We start from the raw sequence: 16,792 nt of genomic DNA, 5'->3' as shown, positions 1-16,792 counted from the left end.
AATGAATAAACTCAATCCAAATACTCTACCCACACCTGTTAAGTACACCACTTAGTCAATTGTCTGTACTTTGACTACAGCCTCAAAAGACTAAACGGCTGATAAAACAAGTCTTTCATTCCAGTCATCCTTTATCTTTTTTTTTTTTTTTTTTTAAACTTACTCACATTTTATGGTAATTGCTGAGCAATCCTCGAACAAAATACAAATCAGTTTGTTTAAAAATACTAATTAAAACAACATAAAATCAGTGTCAAGACTGTAAAACAGAAAAAAAAAAAAAACAAGTGCAAACTGAATCACCAGTCATAAAAAACAGAGCTATGCAGCACAACCGCATGATGACATAAAACTATCGTAGTCCCATAAGATTTAAATAAATTTGGATTTGCCTCCACCACACAATAAAGCTATCCGTGCCATTAATTCATCTAGCAACTACTACTAGGCTTTAGGTGAATTATCCAACATATTTATTTAGCTATATGCTGTTCATAACATTTTTCTCAATCTTCAGTGTAAGTTCTGTACCACTGCAGACTGAATTTAAGTGCATCTCGGAAATTCAATCCATGCCCTCTATCTGTGGGTTTCAGAAGGTGCTTGACACATGCTGGAGGAAAACCACAGGGTGATGTTTTTCAAACTCTTTAAGCAGCCTCCTTCGGTCCTTCCCGGACATACTCTTGCTGGAGGAAATGTCACAAAGAAGCTGTTTCAGGCTTTCCAAGGTGGTAGCCTCACGCTGGTCTTCGTACTCCTGTGGTGTCACCTGCTGGCAGAAGGTGAATGCTGCAAACCGTATTGGAGAAAGTAAGTGACTGGAGTAGCACATTGACAGAGGAAGTGACTGATTTCTGGCATGAAGCAACAGTACCTCCATGTGGACAAAATATGTAACATCTGGGTCATAACTTTTTGCTTAAAACCATAGTGACTCATAGTTTAAGGGCATTTGACAAATAAAAAAATTTATAGTTATTGTTTTTTATTTTTGTTTGTTTTTTTTTTTTTTTAAATAACTGTGACTGTGTGGCCTTGGTTGAGATGGTCCTGAGATTGAATTGTTTCTAGACATACTGAAGCCGATTAGGGGCTTAAACATGTCCTTGACAGACATTCTTATTTTCATATACAATAACACCCATACAAAAATAAAATTTGAGGTGCTGTTAGGTCATGTGATTGTTTAGTATGTAATATCTATTAAGGCGCATATTTAGATTAATATTTGTATTTGACTTACTGGCAGTTGAATCAGGGTCTTTTCCCTGCTGCATATTCCTCAATGTTCTCCTAACAGCTTCAATAAGAGAGGTAGGAGTCTGTATTGATCACAGGAAAAAGAGAGAATTTGAAAAACTTATATCATTGACTTTTCGCCAAGTTTCTGTAAGCCGACAATCTATTCGATATAAACAACTTGACATAGAGTGAAAAAGTTATTAACACGTAAGTTATTGTGTAGTTATGCTACAGCTGCTCCTCCCCTATCTTTAAGAGTGCATGATTGTCAGACAGAAATTCTAAAATAATTAGGCAATAGCAGAAAAATACCTTGAAGAGCTCAGTGTAATTGTCCATGAGAAACAGTACCAGGGTTTCGCTCTGGGATCGATTCAACTCATTATTCTGGACAATTGCCCTCTGAAAAGTGCGGCAGACCAAGGTCCTGTTATCAGTCTGAAAGGAAACATACCAGAAAATCAGCATCATACATTGCATGTATTTTTCCATTTTCAAGAACTTTTTAATAACTTAATTTTCTTTATTCTACAAGTATATGCAAAAAGCTGGAGCTGATGAAGTGGTTAGGAGGAGACAAGAGAGCTACTTGTTTCTGCAGGCGGCAGGCGTCTGGGTGGGCTGCTGTTGCCATGAGGGCCAATAGCCTCCGTAGTTCATCTCTCACACTTGTCTCTAGTAGTCTCAAACACAACTGAGATGCTCTGATGGCTTCCTGCACCTTCCCTTCATCTGGAAAAAAAAACAGCAGGTAAGATTCTAACCATGCAGAGACGTTCATGAATGGCTAGAACAGAACAGTACCAGAAAATGAATCTGACAATTTTCTGATCAAAATGATGAATACATGAATCATAGCCCCAATAAAACCTTTCAGCTCTCACCCAAGAGATTTAGAATTGCAGCATGAATATCTAGGTAACGTCCTGACAGAAGAGGAGCTTTTCCTTGTGCACTGTAGTACTTGGAAATGGTGTCAAAGAGCAGTCTCTTTTGGGCTGCCATCTTCTCTGCATTGAAATCTTCTGCAGGGGCTTTTTGGCTGAGCTGTTCACCTGCAACCACAATCAACTGGTCGGGGAACAGCTCCAAGCAGTCTGCTGCAGCGGACAGCCAACCATCCAATCTGGGATAAAAAAGTGATGAAGGGAAGCAAATAAATGAATAAACAAACATTATCCAAGTGTATATTATCACTACTTTTTCTATTTAGACCAGAGCCAATAGGAAGAGATGGAATCAGAGCACAAACTGGGGCAGGTGAAGAATGTCGGGTAGCTCTCTCTCCACACATGTATTAGAGATAACCAGGTCCTGAGAGGCAAGAGGAGCTCTGTAGGCCTGAACCCTGGAGGGTGAGGTCAGGATACAGTCCAACATGGGCAATTCCACAATCTGCAAGAGCTGCAGCAGTGTCTGTTGCTTCCAAACCTCGTCTACCACTATCAAAGGAGGAACAGAGTCCGAATCAGTGTTATATGCTATTTCTGATGATAGAAAAGCCATTGAACTAGCAAATACTAGCAGACTAGCTCAGTCTTACCAGCTTTGGACAGAAAGCCAGAACAAGCCTGGGCTGTGTTCAAAGCTGGGGACACAGAGGGCGGCAGGTTGATGGTTCTCAGCAGCCTCTCAACCCTCCGGTCTGATGGTCCAACAACAAAAGGATTGGAAATTGTTCCCAGGTCATTCAGTCTGCAAAGAGAATAGTAAAAACTCTAAATGAAAGCTAATTGTAACCAAAACATTTTGAATTGAGCACCGCCATATATTATTAAATAAGTTTTAAGAATACTATAATATAAAAAATATAAAGGAATATGGTAATGCAGCCAAGCATTTAGAGACAGTCAATGCCCATTTCCTTGAGTTTTGACAATCCTCTGACTTCAAGGGGGAGACTTGAAATTCTAATTTGTTTGTGAATATAAATTTAATGGACAGATTTTTAAGAATTAGAGGTTCAATGTAAAACCAACCTTGAGCTCTTTTTTTTCTTATTCTCTGGCTCCTCTGATAGTATGTTTTCCGTGTCACTACTGCACTCCCTTCGAGTGGAACTGGGTAACCCTTTATAATCAAGAAAATGGTAAAGGCTACAGCTGTTGTCCTCAAAGGTCACTTCCTTTTCTCTGCAAAACAGCCTTGTGCCCACTGGTTCAAACACCTTGGCCTCCATCAGAGCTTGGCAGAGTCGAGCAGCCTTGAGGCGCGACACTTCACTTGTGCAAAAAACCACATTCTGCATCAAATAACTGAGGACAGCATCCACAGCATCTGAGCCTGTGAAACATTCGGCATGAACGCGTAGATGCCTCCTACACCGGCGCACCTCCACCTGGGTTTGCAGGGCATGGATGATGTTGTGCCACAGCTGGGTGGCACCAAAGGGCCCTGAGAAACCTATTAAGAGAGACTGTGTTAGAGAGGAAGGTGTCAAAACAAGTCCATTATCAGATCAAAAGTGGTGGAGTTCATCCAATCCATTTATGCATCTTGTAAATTGCATTTATGCAGTTTAGTGAAAACAACCATGGGAAAATGATGCACATGAGACAAACAACTTGTGCTAAGACAGTGAAGAACTGCGTTTCGTCCATGCCGGATGCAAGCTATAACATTGCTACATAGCCATTAGATTTTCCTGAACTACATTAATTTGAAGGAAGTTATTTAGCAAATTCATAACACAATCCAAAACATGTCAGCTTGTAAAAAAAAAAAAAAAATAGACGGAAATGCATTAATAGGTTAGCAATATTAATATAAAAGTAATATAAAATTAACTGAAAATCAGATTGTTTGTTTTGTCGTTTACTTTTAATGCAGTGTTCCCAAAACACATATCCAACAAAAAACAAACTTTTCCGCAGTAACAACACGGCGGTTGTGGGTCGACGCAGCGGTAGACAGCCGGTTGTCATCCATATATCTCAACTGAGCTGTGTTTTTGGTCTTTCTGGCTTTTATTAAAATAATAAAAACAAAAAACATTAACAAACTTGTGAATTATTCGGTGTTGGACTTACCGTGTTGAACATTTTCACGAAAACTTCGTGTTTGGCTGTTGAGTCTCCGGAACCGAGGAGTCAAATCAACCGCCATCATACTTTTGAATGTGACGTCACCACGCTTCTTCTTCTTCTTCTTCTTCTTCTTCTTCTTCTTCTTCTTCTTCTTCTTCTTCTTCTTCTTCTTCTTCTTCTTCTTCTTCTTCCTCCTCCTCTTCTTCTTCTTCTTCTTTTTCTTTTTCTTCTTCTTCTTCTTCTTCTTTTTCTTTTTCTTCTTCTTCTTCTTCTTTTTCTTCTTCTTCTTCTTCTTCTTCTTGTTCTTCTTCTTGTTCTTCTTCTTCTTCTTCTTCTTCCTCTTCTTCTTGTTCTTCTATCAGACTATCACAGCGCCCCCTCTGGTCTGTGGTAATTTCCGCTGTTGTGCTGAAGGTCAGCACCGGGCCGAGGATAATAACAGAAGCACGACTTCGAGTTTAACAGTAGGCTACTGTTATCTATATTTTACAGATGCTATGCTTCAGTTTCTCACTGCCACAAGCACAGACTCCATCCAGTCAGCTGGAGTTTAGTTTGATTTGATTTGCTCTGAATAGGTCTGAATTTATTCTTAGTTAGTGCAATATGTGAAAGCACTGGGCTGTCATCTGTTCAGTTAGGAGGGTCACTGAGCAGAACTTTTCCTAGGGCCCCATGGAGGTCTCAACTTGTTTTACTTTCATCCATTTCAAATGTAGGTAATTATTTAGATTATTATTTATTACATGATGATTATTTATGAAGCACCATTGGCATAATATTTCATGAGTTGTATTTATTCTCTGTCTATATGATATCTGCATCTATATTTGCCTGTGGGCTATCCAAGCAAACAGAATTCAATCTTAGTCGATATTTATCCATACTTTCCATTTTGTATGAGTACAGTTGTAACCACGTAAGCTTGTTTTTCCTCTGCATGTTTATGTAGGTCAAACACAAACTAGTCCCTCCCAGTCTCCCACCCGCAGAGGATTTACCTGACTGCTGTTTCTTCCTCCCTTTTTTATTTTTCGTGGAGATAACTTCGCTTCTTCGCGGCGAAACGCGGATGCAGTGAACACATGTGCAACGGACGGTCACGTCGTCGCGTTTTTTTTTTTTTTTTTTGTTGTTGTTGTTGTTTGTTTGTTTTTTTGTTGTTTGCACCAGGCCTCCATTAGTTTGCAGCTCCCTAAGCAACGTGCGGATTTTGCGTATTGGGTGAACCGGTACTGGATATCCTGTATGTACATTTCTGGCAATGTTTCCTTTTTCTTTCTGGTTTTGTCCTTGTTTCTTCCTATTTTATTATTTAATTATTTTATTACGTCTTAATCCTTAGTTTCCCCTGAAACTTTGTGGTATGAATGTTATGAATGGTATGAATTCTTCAGTGTTCTGATGAAGCTGTTGAAGATAGATAGATAGATATAACTTTGTTAATCTCCAAGAGGAAATTAACCTAGTCAGGAGCTCATCAAAATAAAAAATATATATAAAAAACCAAAACATTATCTATCTATCTATCTATCTATCTATCTATCTATCTATCTATCTATCTATCTATAATTCATAACATAATAATAATCATAATAATCATAATAATTATAATAAGTATAATAATAATAATTCATACCATTCATAACATTCATACATACATATTATATGTTTGCACACGTTAGTGTCACTGAGTTGGCATCATCAGTCCTAGGTAATTAGTACCTTTTTCCAGTAAACTGCCGCCCTATTTTCAGAAAAACACACCCATGACTCTTCTTTTTTTCATACTTCGTCATTCCTTTTAATGTTTCAAAATAAACTTTCATTTCATTCTTGGATTGGTGTATTGGGTTTCCTTTCAGTCCATTTAAATGTAAATAAAACTTTCCATATAATATAAGAAGGTTTCGTAAGAACACATGACTTCTGCCCATATTCCTTTTCTCAAAATAAAAAAAAAAACATCCCTTTTTTGCAGATTAATCTTAATCCCATACAAAGATTCAAACACATTTTCAATTGGCTTGCAAAGTGCTGAAGAAAGATGACAAAATCGACCACCTGCATCCATCTGGATTTATTTCTACTTCCAGTACTTCCTACTAGCCCATCTTGTACAAAGTGGTATGAATATCATATGCATGGAAACGCAAATATTGGAGGAATTGGCACTGGCCGCATATTTTATGTGTTGTTCTTTTTTTACGTGCTTTATGTAGGCAAGATGGACATTATCTTGCCTATCTTGCCTACATAAAGCACGTAAAAAAAGAACAAACAAAATATTCGGAATATTAATAATAATAATAAAAGGAATGACAAAGTATTCGTCAGCTGGAAAAAGGCACTCATTACCTAGTATTGATGGTGCCAAATCAGTGACACTAACGTGTGCAAACAAATAGATAACAGCTAATGGCTACACGCAGATGAGACTTCAGATGAGTTTGTTCAAATATTTTTCTAAGAAGAGAAAGACAACTGATGAAAATGACCTGATCATGTATGATTAGCCTTTTAATGATTTAGTTTTATTGCTTTATTTATTTATTTTTTACTTTCTACATTCAGCCTTTAGCTGACACTTTATTTGGATGAGATGTATAGGTTGTAGTGGGTGTAAGGGAAAAAGCCATTTTCAACTTGCCAGTCAATAAATAGGCTGTATGAGTTTAATCTTAAATCAAGTATCATTTGTTTACGCTACTACAGCCCCAAGGAGAGCCTGCCCCCATTGCTGGAAAAATTCCTGGGTTAAACACTGTATGGCATGCCAGGTCTTGTGAGAACAGCATTTTTGCAGCTGGCGTGACCCTTAACAAATGTCAGACCAAGGAGAAACCCTGTAAGAGGAAGGAGAAAGAGGCAAACAGTTGCAAACCAAGTTAGCAAGACATTTGAAACCTGAAACTAAACAATCGAGAGGTAAAGTAGGATGACCAAGCGCAATAACTAACTTTGAAATGTGAGCAGCTGTAGTATGTCCTTGTCCATGTCCTTGTTCATGGCCAAAAAAAAGACTGAAGAGTTTATAAAGCCTAAGTGGTTTATAAATAAATAGTTTCTTGAGTTTCAGTTTACAGTTGTATAGAGTCATGTCTAGAGCTACATGCTCTATATTTTCTTATACAATGTATAATGGTTTGTTTTCATCTTGAACATTGTGAAGGCACTGCAGCGTAGTGGTTAGTGCTGTCACCCCACAATCAGAAGGTTAGGTTCGGTTCCCGGCCTGGTCCCCATGTCCCACTGTCCCACCTATACATGCATGTATAGAGCTATACCATTGTTCATGTTAACAATGACTCTTTCTTACACACTTTAGTTAATCATGAAGTTCTGCAGGGTGCTGTCCTTGCACTAGTCATTTTTTTACCCCTATAAATGCTTCCCTTCTGGAAGCACAGCATTGATTTTGACTGTTATGCAGATGATACTCAGTTATACTTGTCAATGAAGCCAAATGAAACTAATCAGACTTTAGGCAGGTTTTACAGACATAAAGAGCTGGATCACCTGCAACTTTTTACTTCTGAATTCAGAGAAAACTGAAGTGGTGGCCCCCCCACTCCTAAATTAATCTAGAGGAAACAATGCACTGGTTGTCCTTATCATCAGAGGTGCAGACTATAATGACTGTACAGATAAATGACGAGAAGTTTTGGTACATGTTAATTTGTGAGCTTTTATTGACTTTTATTAACTTTTATTAACTTTTATTAACTTTATTACTAACTTTCAAGCAGCGTTTTTCAAGGTAGCATACTGATGATTACAGCATGATTATAGTGCGAGTGTCATGTTTTGGGCAGGGCAGGGAGCTATCTAATCTTTCCTTAGCTGTTTTAATGTGTAGTGACTTACTATCCTTGTTTTTCTGCCAAATTAAATTTTTTAACAATATTTGTTCAATTTACTAAAATGATTGTTGATTACCATACATTTACAGATCTTTAAATCTTTAAATATACCTGTTAATGTATTGTGAAGTGTTTAATTTTCCATTGTACAATACTCTAAAATTTCTACTGTAATATTGTAAATGTGCAGAAATTCCTATTTCATTAAAGGACATATTTTTTTATACAGTGTCGATGTTTTTTTATTACTTGGGGAAACCACAATTATTCAGCAAACCAGTGTAGATGGACAAGAAGGTTTATGAAATCACTATGAAATCACTACACGCCTTAAATGTAGCCATTTTGGATGCATTTGTAATGTATTTAGCTTGGTTTTCTGCTGTCCAATGGTTGTTTTTAATCTACTAATTCGCTAAAATTAATACAGTAAATTTGCAGACATTTATCTTCAGTTTTATGAACCCAGTTCATTTTTATACATTATTACATTGTTATTGTACATGGGGAAAAATTGTATCTTAACATGAAATTACTGTAGATAAACTTCCTAAAATAAATAATGTGTACTGTGAAATTACAGAGATTAATCTGAAAATGTCTGAATGTTTCTTGACATAATATGTATGTTATTTTACAGTGCAATGGGCTTTTTTTATTTATTTTTTTTTTTTTTTGGCGCCGTTCTAGCGGCAGCCTGTAGCCGCAGCTCCTCGTCGTGTTTCGCATAAACTTGTTAATTTGTTGGTTCGCTCTTTTGTTTATTTTATTTTTTTTTTTCTGTTCAATCACAACCTTTCTGTTAAAGTTGCGAAATGGCTTTGGTTTGGCTTTTCTCCTACTTTTTCTACTTTTTGTGACTTGGAGGATCGCCGCCGGCAGTTGTGGCAGTTGACTGCGCTGTTGCCTGGAGACGGGCCTGTGGTCCCGCGGGAGCTGCGGAGGAGACGCCGGGGCTGCAGGTCCGGAGCGAAACGGAGGGAAAAAGAAGGAGAAGACACAAACCGGCGATCCCAGCGATCATAACGGGGAACGTGAGGTCTTTGGGGGACAAGACGGACGAACTGGCAGCGCTTGTGAAGACCCAGAGGGAATACTGCAGCATATGTTGCTTCAGTGAAACATGGCTGCAGCGTTGAGGTCCCAGGTTACAGTTTGGAACGGGGAGACAGAGACTTTTCCAAATGTCATGAAGGAACGTCTCTATAACCCAGACATCGAACTGCAGGCTGCAGGAATGCGCCCTATTATTTACCAAGGAAGTTCACGGACACCATTGTTATCACTGTTTACCCCCCCCCCCCCCCCCCGGGAAGTCATCAGCTCCACCGCTGCCAAACTACTGACTGAACACCCAGATGCATTCATGTTATATTTTTATTCCCTTTGTGTAATGCTGCTGTTACACTGCAATTTCCCAGTCTGGGATAAATAAAGTATCTATCTATCTATCTATCTATTTATCACCTGTAATATACAGAATTTTAATTAATTTTGACTTTAAAAATCTGCTCTGTATTTTTAGTTATTGTATATATTTAGTTATTTCCTGTAATTTTACCTTATCCATTTGGAAACTTTGTTGCCAGTACTTTTTTTTTTTTTTTTTTTTTTACAGTGAAGATGGTATAACTGAGAAGCTAGGTGTAACCTTGTGATCAGTGACAGATTAATATTTTCTTTTATGGTGCCAAACTGATTGTAATCATTGGAGCCCGAAGGCCAGAAGGTGTAGCAGGTTGAGCAGGTTTCAGTCATGCCATTATTCACACAGGAGAGAGAAGAGATGTAGACAACAAGAGCAGGAAACGCATGAGACAGAGCGATAAGGGTGGCTCAATGACCAAATGATTCAAAATTAGTTTGAAACCACAAACACTTTCCATGGGAAAGGGATTTACAAAAAGACAGGGAAGCTGTTCCGTGTTTGGAAACCCTTAAAAAAAGTATGAACTTTGAGTCGACTGTAACACATCACAGAACTGAGATCTATTCAGTTTAGTATAATTCAGTCCAGTTGACGCAATCGTCTAGTTCCAGGTTTGTGTTTTCTCCGTTCCACCTAGGTTACTAAATCCAAACAAGGATGCACATGTCCATGACGAACAGCAAATACTGAAGGCATGCTACGTTAGGTTTGGTATGTGAGTTGTATACAGACTGTTGACAAAGGGTTAGGGTTAGTCAAACTAACCAAGTCATTCTTTGTATAGATTGTATTTTGCACAATTTTCCAGACTTTAAACGTTTCAGTTTCTGAATATCTTTATCACAGAGGCTTAGATGATGCCATATGTCCATCTCTTGTCATTTAAATTCAATCAGAGTAAATAGTAAATACAAACGTACACTGACCAAGATGCTTAGAAAGAATCATGTACTTGTAACACACATTAATTCTGATAATCTAATATTATAGAAATGTAATTAAAAAAAATTATGAAAAGTCAACATCTATTTTTGCAACTGAAGGTGAATGAGGAATACCCCCCAAAAAACATATGAATAAGATAAATATGATGAAAATAAAGAAATGGGGATTTATGATGCTGCATTATTGCAAATTAAATATTTAAAGTTCTTAAATATTTAATTTAATATTTCCTTTAAACAATTTTTCACTTAAACTTAGATTTATTTTATTAAATTTTTTTCCAGTACCTTCATACTCGAACAGGGTGCTACTCTCTGAGGTTAAGGTGTGGTTTCAAACATTCATGTTTTGTCCTTGTGTAAATGCCGGTATGTCAACTTTTGTTTCAAATCTAACATGAAAACGTTCCCTGATTCATCCCTGAGACAAATCCGCCTTGGGCTCTTTGATCATCAGTGCTGGTGCCGTCTTTTCATCCACACACCGATGGCTGCACCTTCAGCCATCATTCTTTGCAAATGATAACCTGCGAGCTGTGCTGCGGAGGCACTACTGAATGTCAGCGGGTAAACGTCACCAGAACCCTGGAAAACACAACCTATTGTTATCACATTGCTTCAATTTGTTTAAGTTCATTTCAGCTTGTTTCAACTGGTCTTACAGTCAAGTATACTTTTACTGTTGATTACTACTCTACTGGTTTTTAGTTACAGTTCATTTATAGAAATAGATACGTAGAATGGCAAGAGATACTGTACCCTGCTATGTCTTGTGTCATGTTGTTTCAAGTTTACTTTTACAAGAAGAAGAAAAAAAAGAAACTTTTTCCACCTCCCTATGTAAAATACGCATTTGACAGATTGTCCTATTATTTATTAATTTGTCACGCTTTTTATATTGTGAATATTTTCGCACATTTTATCCAAAAGACTTTCATATCAGCTCACATCTCACTTTACATAGTGCATCCTTTGTTTTTGGATGAATAAGATGAAGACAATGCTTCCTCAACAGTTTGTCCTTTCAGGGGAGGATCTGAATTAGAATAACAACAAATGACACTATTCCCAACCCTTCTAGAACTCAACTTTAAAGCAGGAAAGTCAGGTTGCAAGAGACAGCTGACAGGAGGAAGGTCTTTTATTGCGGAAGATATTTGGATATATATATTTTTTTATTATTATTATTTTATCAGTGAATTTCAACTTGAAGGTGGGATTTCTGGTCTCTTTTTCTTGTTAAAACAATAATACAATAATATCTTTGCTTCAATTGACTTTTTTGGTATTTATCTTAAATTAAACTATTTATAAGTTGAAAGAGAGAAAAATTTGTCTGTATTGATTGTACTGAAAAAAAAGTTGAGTTTAGTGAAAATTGTTCAAAGGTAGAAGTAAAATGTGACATTTTTTCCCCTCTTAAGGATTATCTAAAAAAGTTAGTAAAGTTTTACTACTACTTCCTGCTCACCATAGTTCTACTATATTTTTTATTTGAGGTTTATTTGGATGATTTTTCCGTATATAAATAAATGTGATTAATTTTGACATGAAATTTGGCAGATTCAAATTTTTCTTTTAAAATACCTCTTTGCACGAAGAACAGCTTTAACTCATCGAGTTTCAAATACCTACAGGCTGCACTTCCTGAAATCAAATGAGCTTAATTCTCTAGTTAATTATAAATTTTTTCTGATACAGGTACACCAGTTCACATGGTCTGCTTCTAAAACACAATGTTTTTACTACATTTTTCAATATATTGAAAAGTTTATTGAGTTCAAGTTCAATTTACATGATCACTAAGGGTTTTAGAACAATGACATAAATACTGGTATATTTTAACATTAAAATGATTCCATATCATAACATTTGTGAAAAATTTTTGCTTTTCCCAATTTTAACCTGGCCACAGATCATGTTGTTAGTAAAAATATATATACAAGTTCAAAACAGGGAAAACCTGTTTCAGGAACACCTGTTGCCTTGGTTGATGCGATTGCTACACCCTTTTGATCAGTATCAGCAGAGTATTAAAAGTTACCTTGTACATGTGCAAATAGCCTGAGTTAACATTTAACAGAATCTAACAATCCAAAGATGCTGGACTGCATGGTCATTAATTAATTTTGTATTCATCCTTTTCATTCTGTTGACAGAGCAAATCCTGCTCCTTTATGCAACAGTGATTACCTTGTGGTCTGCAAATAAAATAAAAGCAGGGGTTTTTCTGGTTAGCATTGAAGGGAGACTATGTACATCAGCATGTATCAATGATTCCAACTGAGAACTTATCCTCGCCTCTCAGTTGCAAAACTAGCGGTGGTTTATTCAACAAAATCTGGTTTGTGCTCTGGAGTTTGTATTATCAACATTCACAAATTTCTGTTTTGTCAAATGAACTGTTCTGTTTGTAATAACCAGATCTATTCTCTCTCCAAGGCTGGGCCATGTCTTCAGGCTTCCAGAGACCTTCTCTGCACCAGATTGCCTTCTGCTGTCTATTCATTGTGTGCTTCCTGGTTGTTTTCTTTGTTTACTACACTCCTGAGTACAACTTTCACACATTACTGTGTGCAACCGAAGCAGAGGCCAGCAAGTCAAACAGTTCCTCAGAGCAGCAAATCATCTCGCCTCACAATGAGACTCAGGGGATCTCGGTTGAAGCTGCGGATGCTGAGCCAGAAACTATTCTCTTGATCTGGATGTGGCCATTTGGTCACAAGTATGAACTCAGCTGCAATGTACTGAATATTAGATGCCACTTAACAGATGACAAGTCTCTCTATCATAAAGCAGATGGGGTCCTCTTCCACCACCGGGATTTAAATCTGGCGTCCATGCCAAAAGAGCCACGCCCCTGGTTTCAGAAATGGGTGTGGTTCAATATGGAGTCACCTGCAAACTCACATCCTTTTGCTGAACTCAATCACTCGTTCAATTTGACGAGTAATTATCGCCTTGATTCACATATACCTGTGCCTTATGGCCGTTTGGAGTACGTTTCTGGGAATGACACCTTTCAACTGCCAGCAAAGGACAAACTGGTTTGTTGGATTGTGAGCAACTGGAATTCACGGTATAAAAGAGTTCAGTACTACAACGAACTAAAAAAACATATCAACATAAATGGTTACGGGGCAGCTTTTAACCGTCGTATAAATAATGAAGAACGCATGAAGATTATATCTGAATGTAAATTTTACCTCGCCTTTGAAAACTCTATTTACAAGGACTACATGACAGAGAAGTTATTTTACTCTATGCAGTTTGGGAGTCTGCCAATAGCGCTGGGACCTTCAAGACAAAACTACGAGGATCACATTCCTTCAGATTCTTTCATACATGTGGATGACTTTTCTAGTCCGAAGGAGTTGGCAGACTGGCTGCTTTACCTTGACAAAAATAACACTGAATACATGAAATACTTTAACTGGAGAAGCAGATATGAAGTTAAAATGTCTATGTTTGGTGCAGAACATGCCTGCCGTGCTTGTAGTTACATACAACAAAACAGACAATACCAAGTTTTTCATGAACTTAATAAATGGTACTGGGGTTAACTGTACCTGAATAATCTACCAATCTGCTTTTCATGCTGGGACAATGACAAAAACAGATTTAAAACTTCAGTAGATCCTCCTACTGTATTACTGTCCCTATACATATCTAAAAAAATAAATGATTTATTGGCACATAATAAAAAATTATTTCAAAGACGATATAATCAAATTGAAGGTCTACAGGTTGTGGTTCATAGTAAAGGTGTGAAATTACTCTTAACTCTAATATTATTTGAAAGTCATCCCTAATCTTGAAAGTCAGTAATTTTCATTTTTCATTTCAAGTCTTGGAGACATGGACCAAGTGCACTGGGGGTTTAATGTGGGTTTAACTTGTCTCTGCGTTACACTTTTTCTGAGCATAATTAAATATGTTGATATATTGTAATAAATAATATTTTTCTTTAATGACGACGTGTGTGTCTATTAATGATTAGCAATGAAGTTTGAGGCTTCATGCTGGTTTTTTATTTGTTCCAAGCTAAATTTAGTTAATGTTCAAGCTTGTAAAATGTCCTTATTGCTGATAAAAATTGCTGAGTGATACATTAACTTTGCCTTTTAGCTGAACATTTTTATTTATGACAAAGCATTTTTACTACGGAGAAGCAAACATATTGGCCTGAGCAAAGAATTTTTATCCTGAAGAAGTACAAAATTTTGTTTTACACCTAGTTTTGTAAATTTGATCTGTTTGTGTTCCAACTTTAAGTCGTCAGTAGGGCTCTAAATTAACACCCACTAACCCGCCAAACGCAGGTTAAAATTTACTTTGGCAGGTGTCAATATAAAGTTACTTGCCAGTTTGGAACGTTATCATGAATGAACAAACAATCGTTTCAGGTTAAATAGGCTGAAAGCAGACACGTGATGGTTCGACAAGAGGAACCCAGCTGCTGCTGGCCAGAAAAGACAAGAGGCAGGAGATGGCATCAGTGTCAACGAAAGTATAGGAGGTGATATTAAGAAAACTGTTGTTAACTGTTGTAAACTGGGCGCTGTAGGTTTAGGAGACATCATAGCAGCTGGTTGTCTGGTGAGAACACAACATAAAAGCACTAGAGAGGCAAAGAGGGAAAGGGGGGGGGGGGGTGGCAGGTAACCGCAGGAGGAAGTCTAGTGAGTGAGGAGACAGTAGAGAGAGAACCAAGAACTTGCACTGCAGCAGAAATTATCAAATTACGTGACAATGTATTGTGTTTCATTTTGACTTTTTACTTTTACTTTGAAAGTGAATTTCAGAGCCCGTACTTTCTTATTTTTACTTGAGTAAAGGAGTTGAATCAGTACTCCTACTTTTACCAGAATATTTTTTTATACATGTATCTGTTACATCTACTGAGGTACAGAATATGAGTACTTCTGCCACCTCTGTCAACCAGTGACCTGATTGCTCACGTGAGAGTTTCACCAGAGACTGCTCCAGCAAACGACGCTCACCCTCCTGTGGGTTTCAACCCTCATAGCCAACTTCTAATTTATCTTTCTCATTGTGGTTGTACTATTGCTCACACATCTGCTATCATGCTTCTGCAGCAGTAAAACTTTGTTCGCCACTCATTATAAAACATAACTTTGTCAATGTTCAGACAGACTACCTCAGAATTGTTATGCGACCTGTTTAAGAGCATGTATCATAAATGATTTGCTTTCTTCATGCTTTGATGTTTTTTCTTAAGCAGCTTTATCAGTTTGTCAGATATGTATTTTAGGAACTATCAGCACACTCTACCTTTCCCTCCATATCAGTAAGATTGTTTTGTTCTTGTTCTTCAGTTTCATAAAAGTATTTGATGCATTCATATTCACAAGTTTCATTTCAAAACAGATCTCCATAATCTATCAATTCCCTTTCTTCTGTTTAATGTGTTCAGTTTAGTTGTAAGAGTAGTGTTTGATCTAACTTCCTTACAGGTGAAATAGCACTGAATGAAGATTCCTTCTGGCAGATAATGTATCCAACTAAGGAAGTCCTCTGTTTATTATTTTAGTTTGTGGAAGGTAGTAAGAGATAATCTCCACAAGGCTTTCTGGGATATTCTGGAGTCGGAGCTGAATGATGACCCGCCTGAGTATGGCCAAGCCATCAGACTACTGGAGGAAATTAGAGAGGTCAGTACACACAATCTGTTATTTGCAGTTTCACCAGACATACAGAAATGACTTGATTGCTTTGTCTGACATTTCCCTGATGTGAATTGAATGTTTTTCGTTTGACCAAAGTAAGTCTTTTTAAATTTTGAAATTCATTTTATAACTCAACTGTTTGTGTGTATCACCATTGCTTCTTATGAGACATTTATATGTAGAGCTGACTAGCTATGTTTCTTCTTTTGACAGATCTTACTGTCATTCCTTAACCCTGATGCCAATCGAATGAGGACCCAGATCATGGAAGTGCTGGATATGGACCTGATTCGTCAGCAGGCTGATAACGATGCTGTAGACATCCATGGGCTTTCCTCTTACATCCCCACCACCACAGATAATATATTAGCACTGTCCAGGTAAGCCCATAAGTTTCTGATTGAAATACAACCCATATTATGTTGGTTGCTTCTCCACATAAGGGAGATCTTCTGTGTCCTGGACCTGATGAAGATGTATACGCCCAACTTTACAGTTGATAATCTTTGGTCTCTGCTGCAGAGACAGTGTTGAAAATAGCTTTCATTATAGCTTTGACTCATTTCACAGAAACTATCCCCCACTTCCCCAATGG

At 37.4% G+C, this 16,792-nt stretch overlaps 2 protein-coding genes across 3 annotated transcripts; one reads left to right on the top strand and one right to left on the bottom strand.

Annotated features, from left to right (window-relative positions):
• Positions 1 to 91: 91 nt before the first annotated feature.
• depdc4 (DEP domain containing 4) lies at positions 92 to 4,459 on the bottom strand. Its single transcript, XM_029495311.1, has 9 exons — positions 4,275 to 4,459; positions 3,225 to 3,648; positions 2,789 to 2,940; positions 2,498 to 2,687; positions 2,130 to 2,371; positions 1,835 to 1,977; positions 1,558 to 1,683; positions 1,247 to 1,325; positions 92 to 792 (listed from the first exon to the last, which is right to left on the bottom strand). The coding sequence occupies exons 1-9, from the start codon at positions 4,351 to 4,353 to the stop codon at positions 593 to 595; spliced, it is 1,635 nt and encodes a 544-aa protein (XP_029351171.1). The 5' UTR covers positions 4,354 to 4,459; the 3' UTR covers positions 92 to 592.
• A 7,137-nt stretch (positions 4,460 to 11,596) lies between these two features.
• On the top strand, positions 11,597 to 14,481 carry LOC115037075 (alpha-(1,3)-fucosyltransferase 9-like). 2 transcript variants are annotated; one of them, XR_003840445.1, is made up of 3 exons: positions 11,597 to 11,720; positions 12,950 to 14,184; positions 14,225 to 14,481. XR_003840445.1 is itself a non-coding variant. In XM_029495540.1 (2 exons), exon 2 carries the CDS (start codon positions 12,958 to 12,960, stop codon positions 14,068 to 14,070), a length of 1,113 nt encoding a protein of 370 aa, XP_029351400.1. In that variant the 5' UTR covers positions 11,597 to 11,720; positions 12,950 to 12,957; the 3' UTR covers positions 14,071 to 14,481. The 2 variants fall into 2 exon arrangements, 1 of the variants encoding a protein (XP_029351400.1); XM_029495540.1 differs by having other exon boundaries at positions 12,950 to 14,481.
• Positions 14,482 to 16,792: the final 2,311 nt, after the last annotated feature.

Source organism: Echeneis naucrates, chromosome 23, assembly GCF_900963305.1.
Source record: "Echeneis naucrates chromosome 23, fEcheNa1.1, whole genome shotgun sequence".
Taxonomy (NCBI): Eukaryota; Metazoa; Chordata; class Actinopteri; order Carangiformes; family Echeneidae; genus Echeneis; species Echeneis naucrates.
This window is presented reverse-complemented; position numbering and strand designations above follow the sequence as displayed.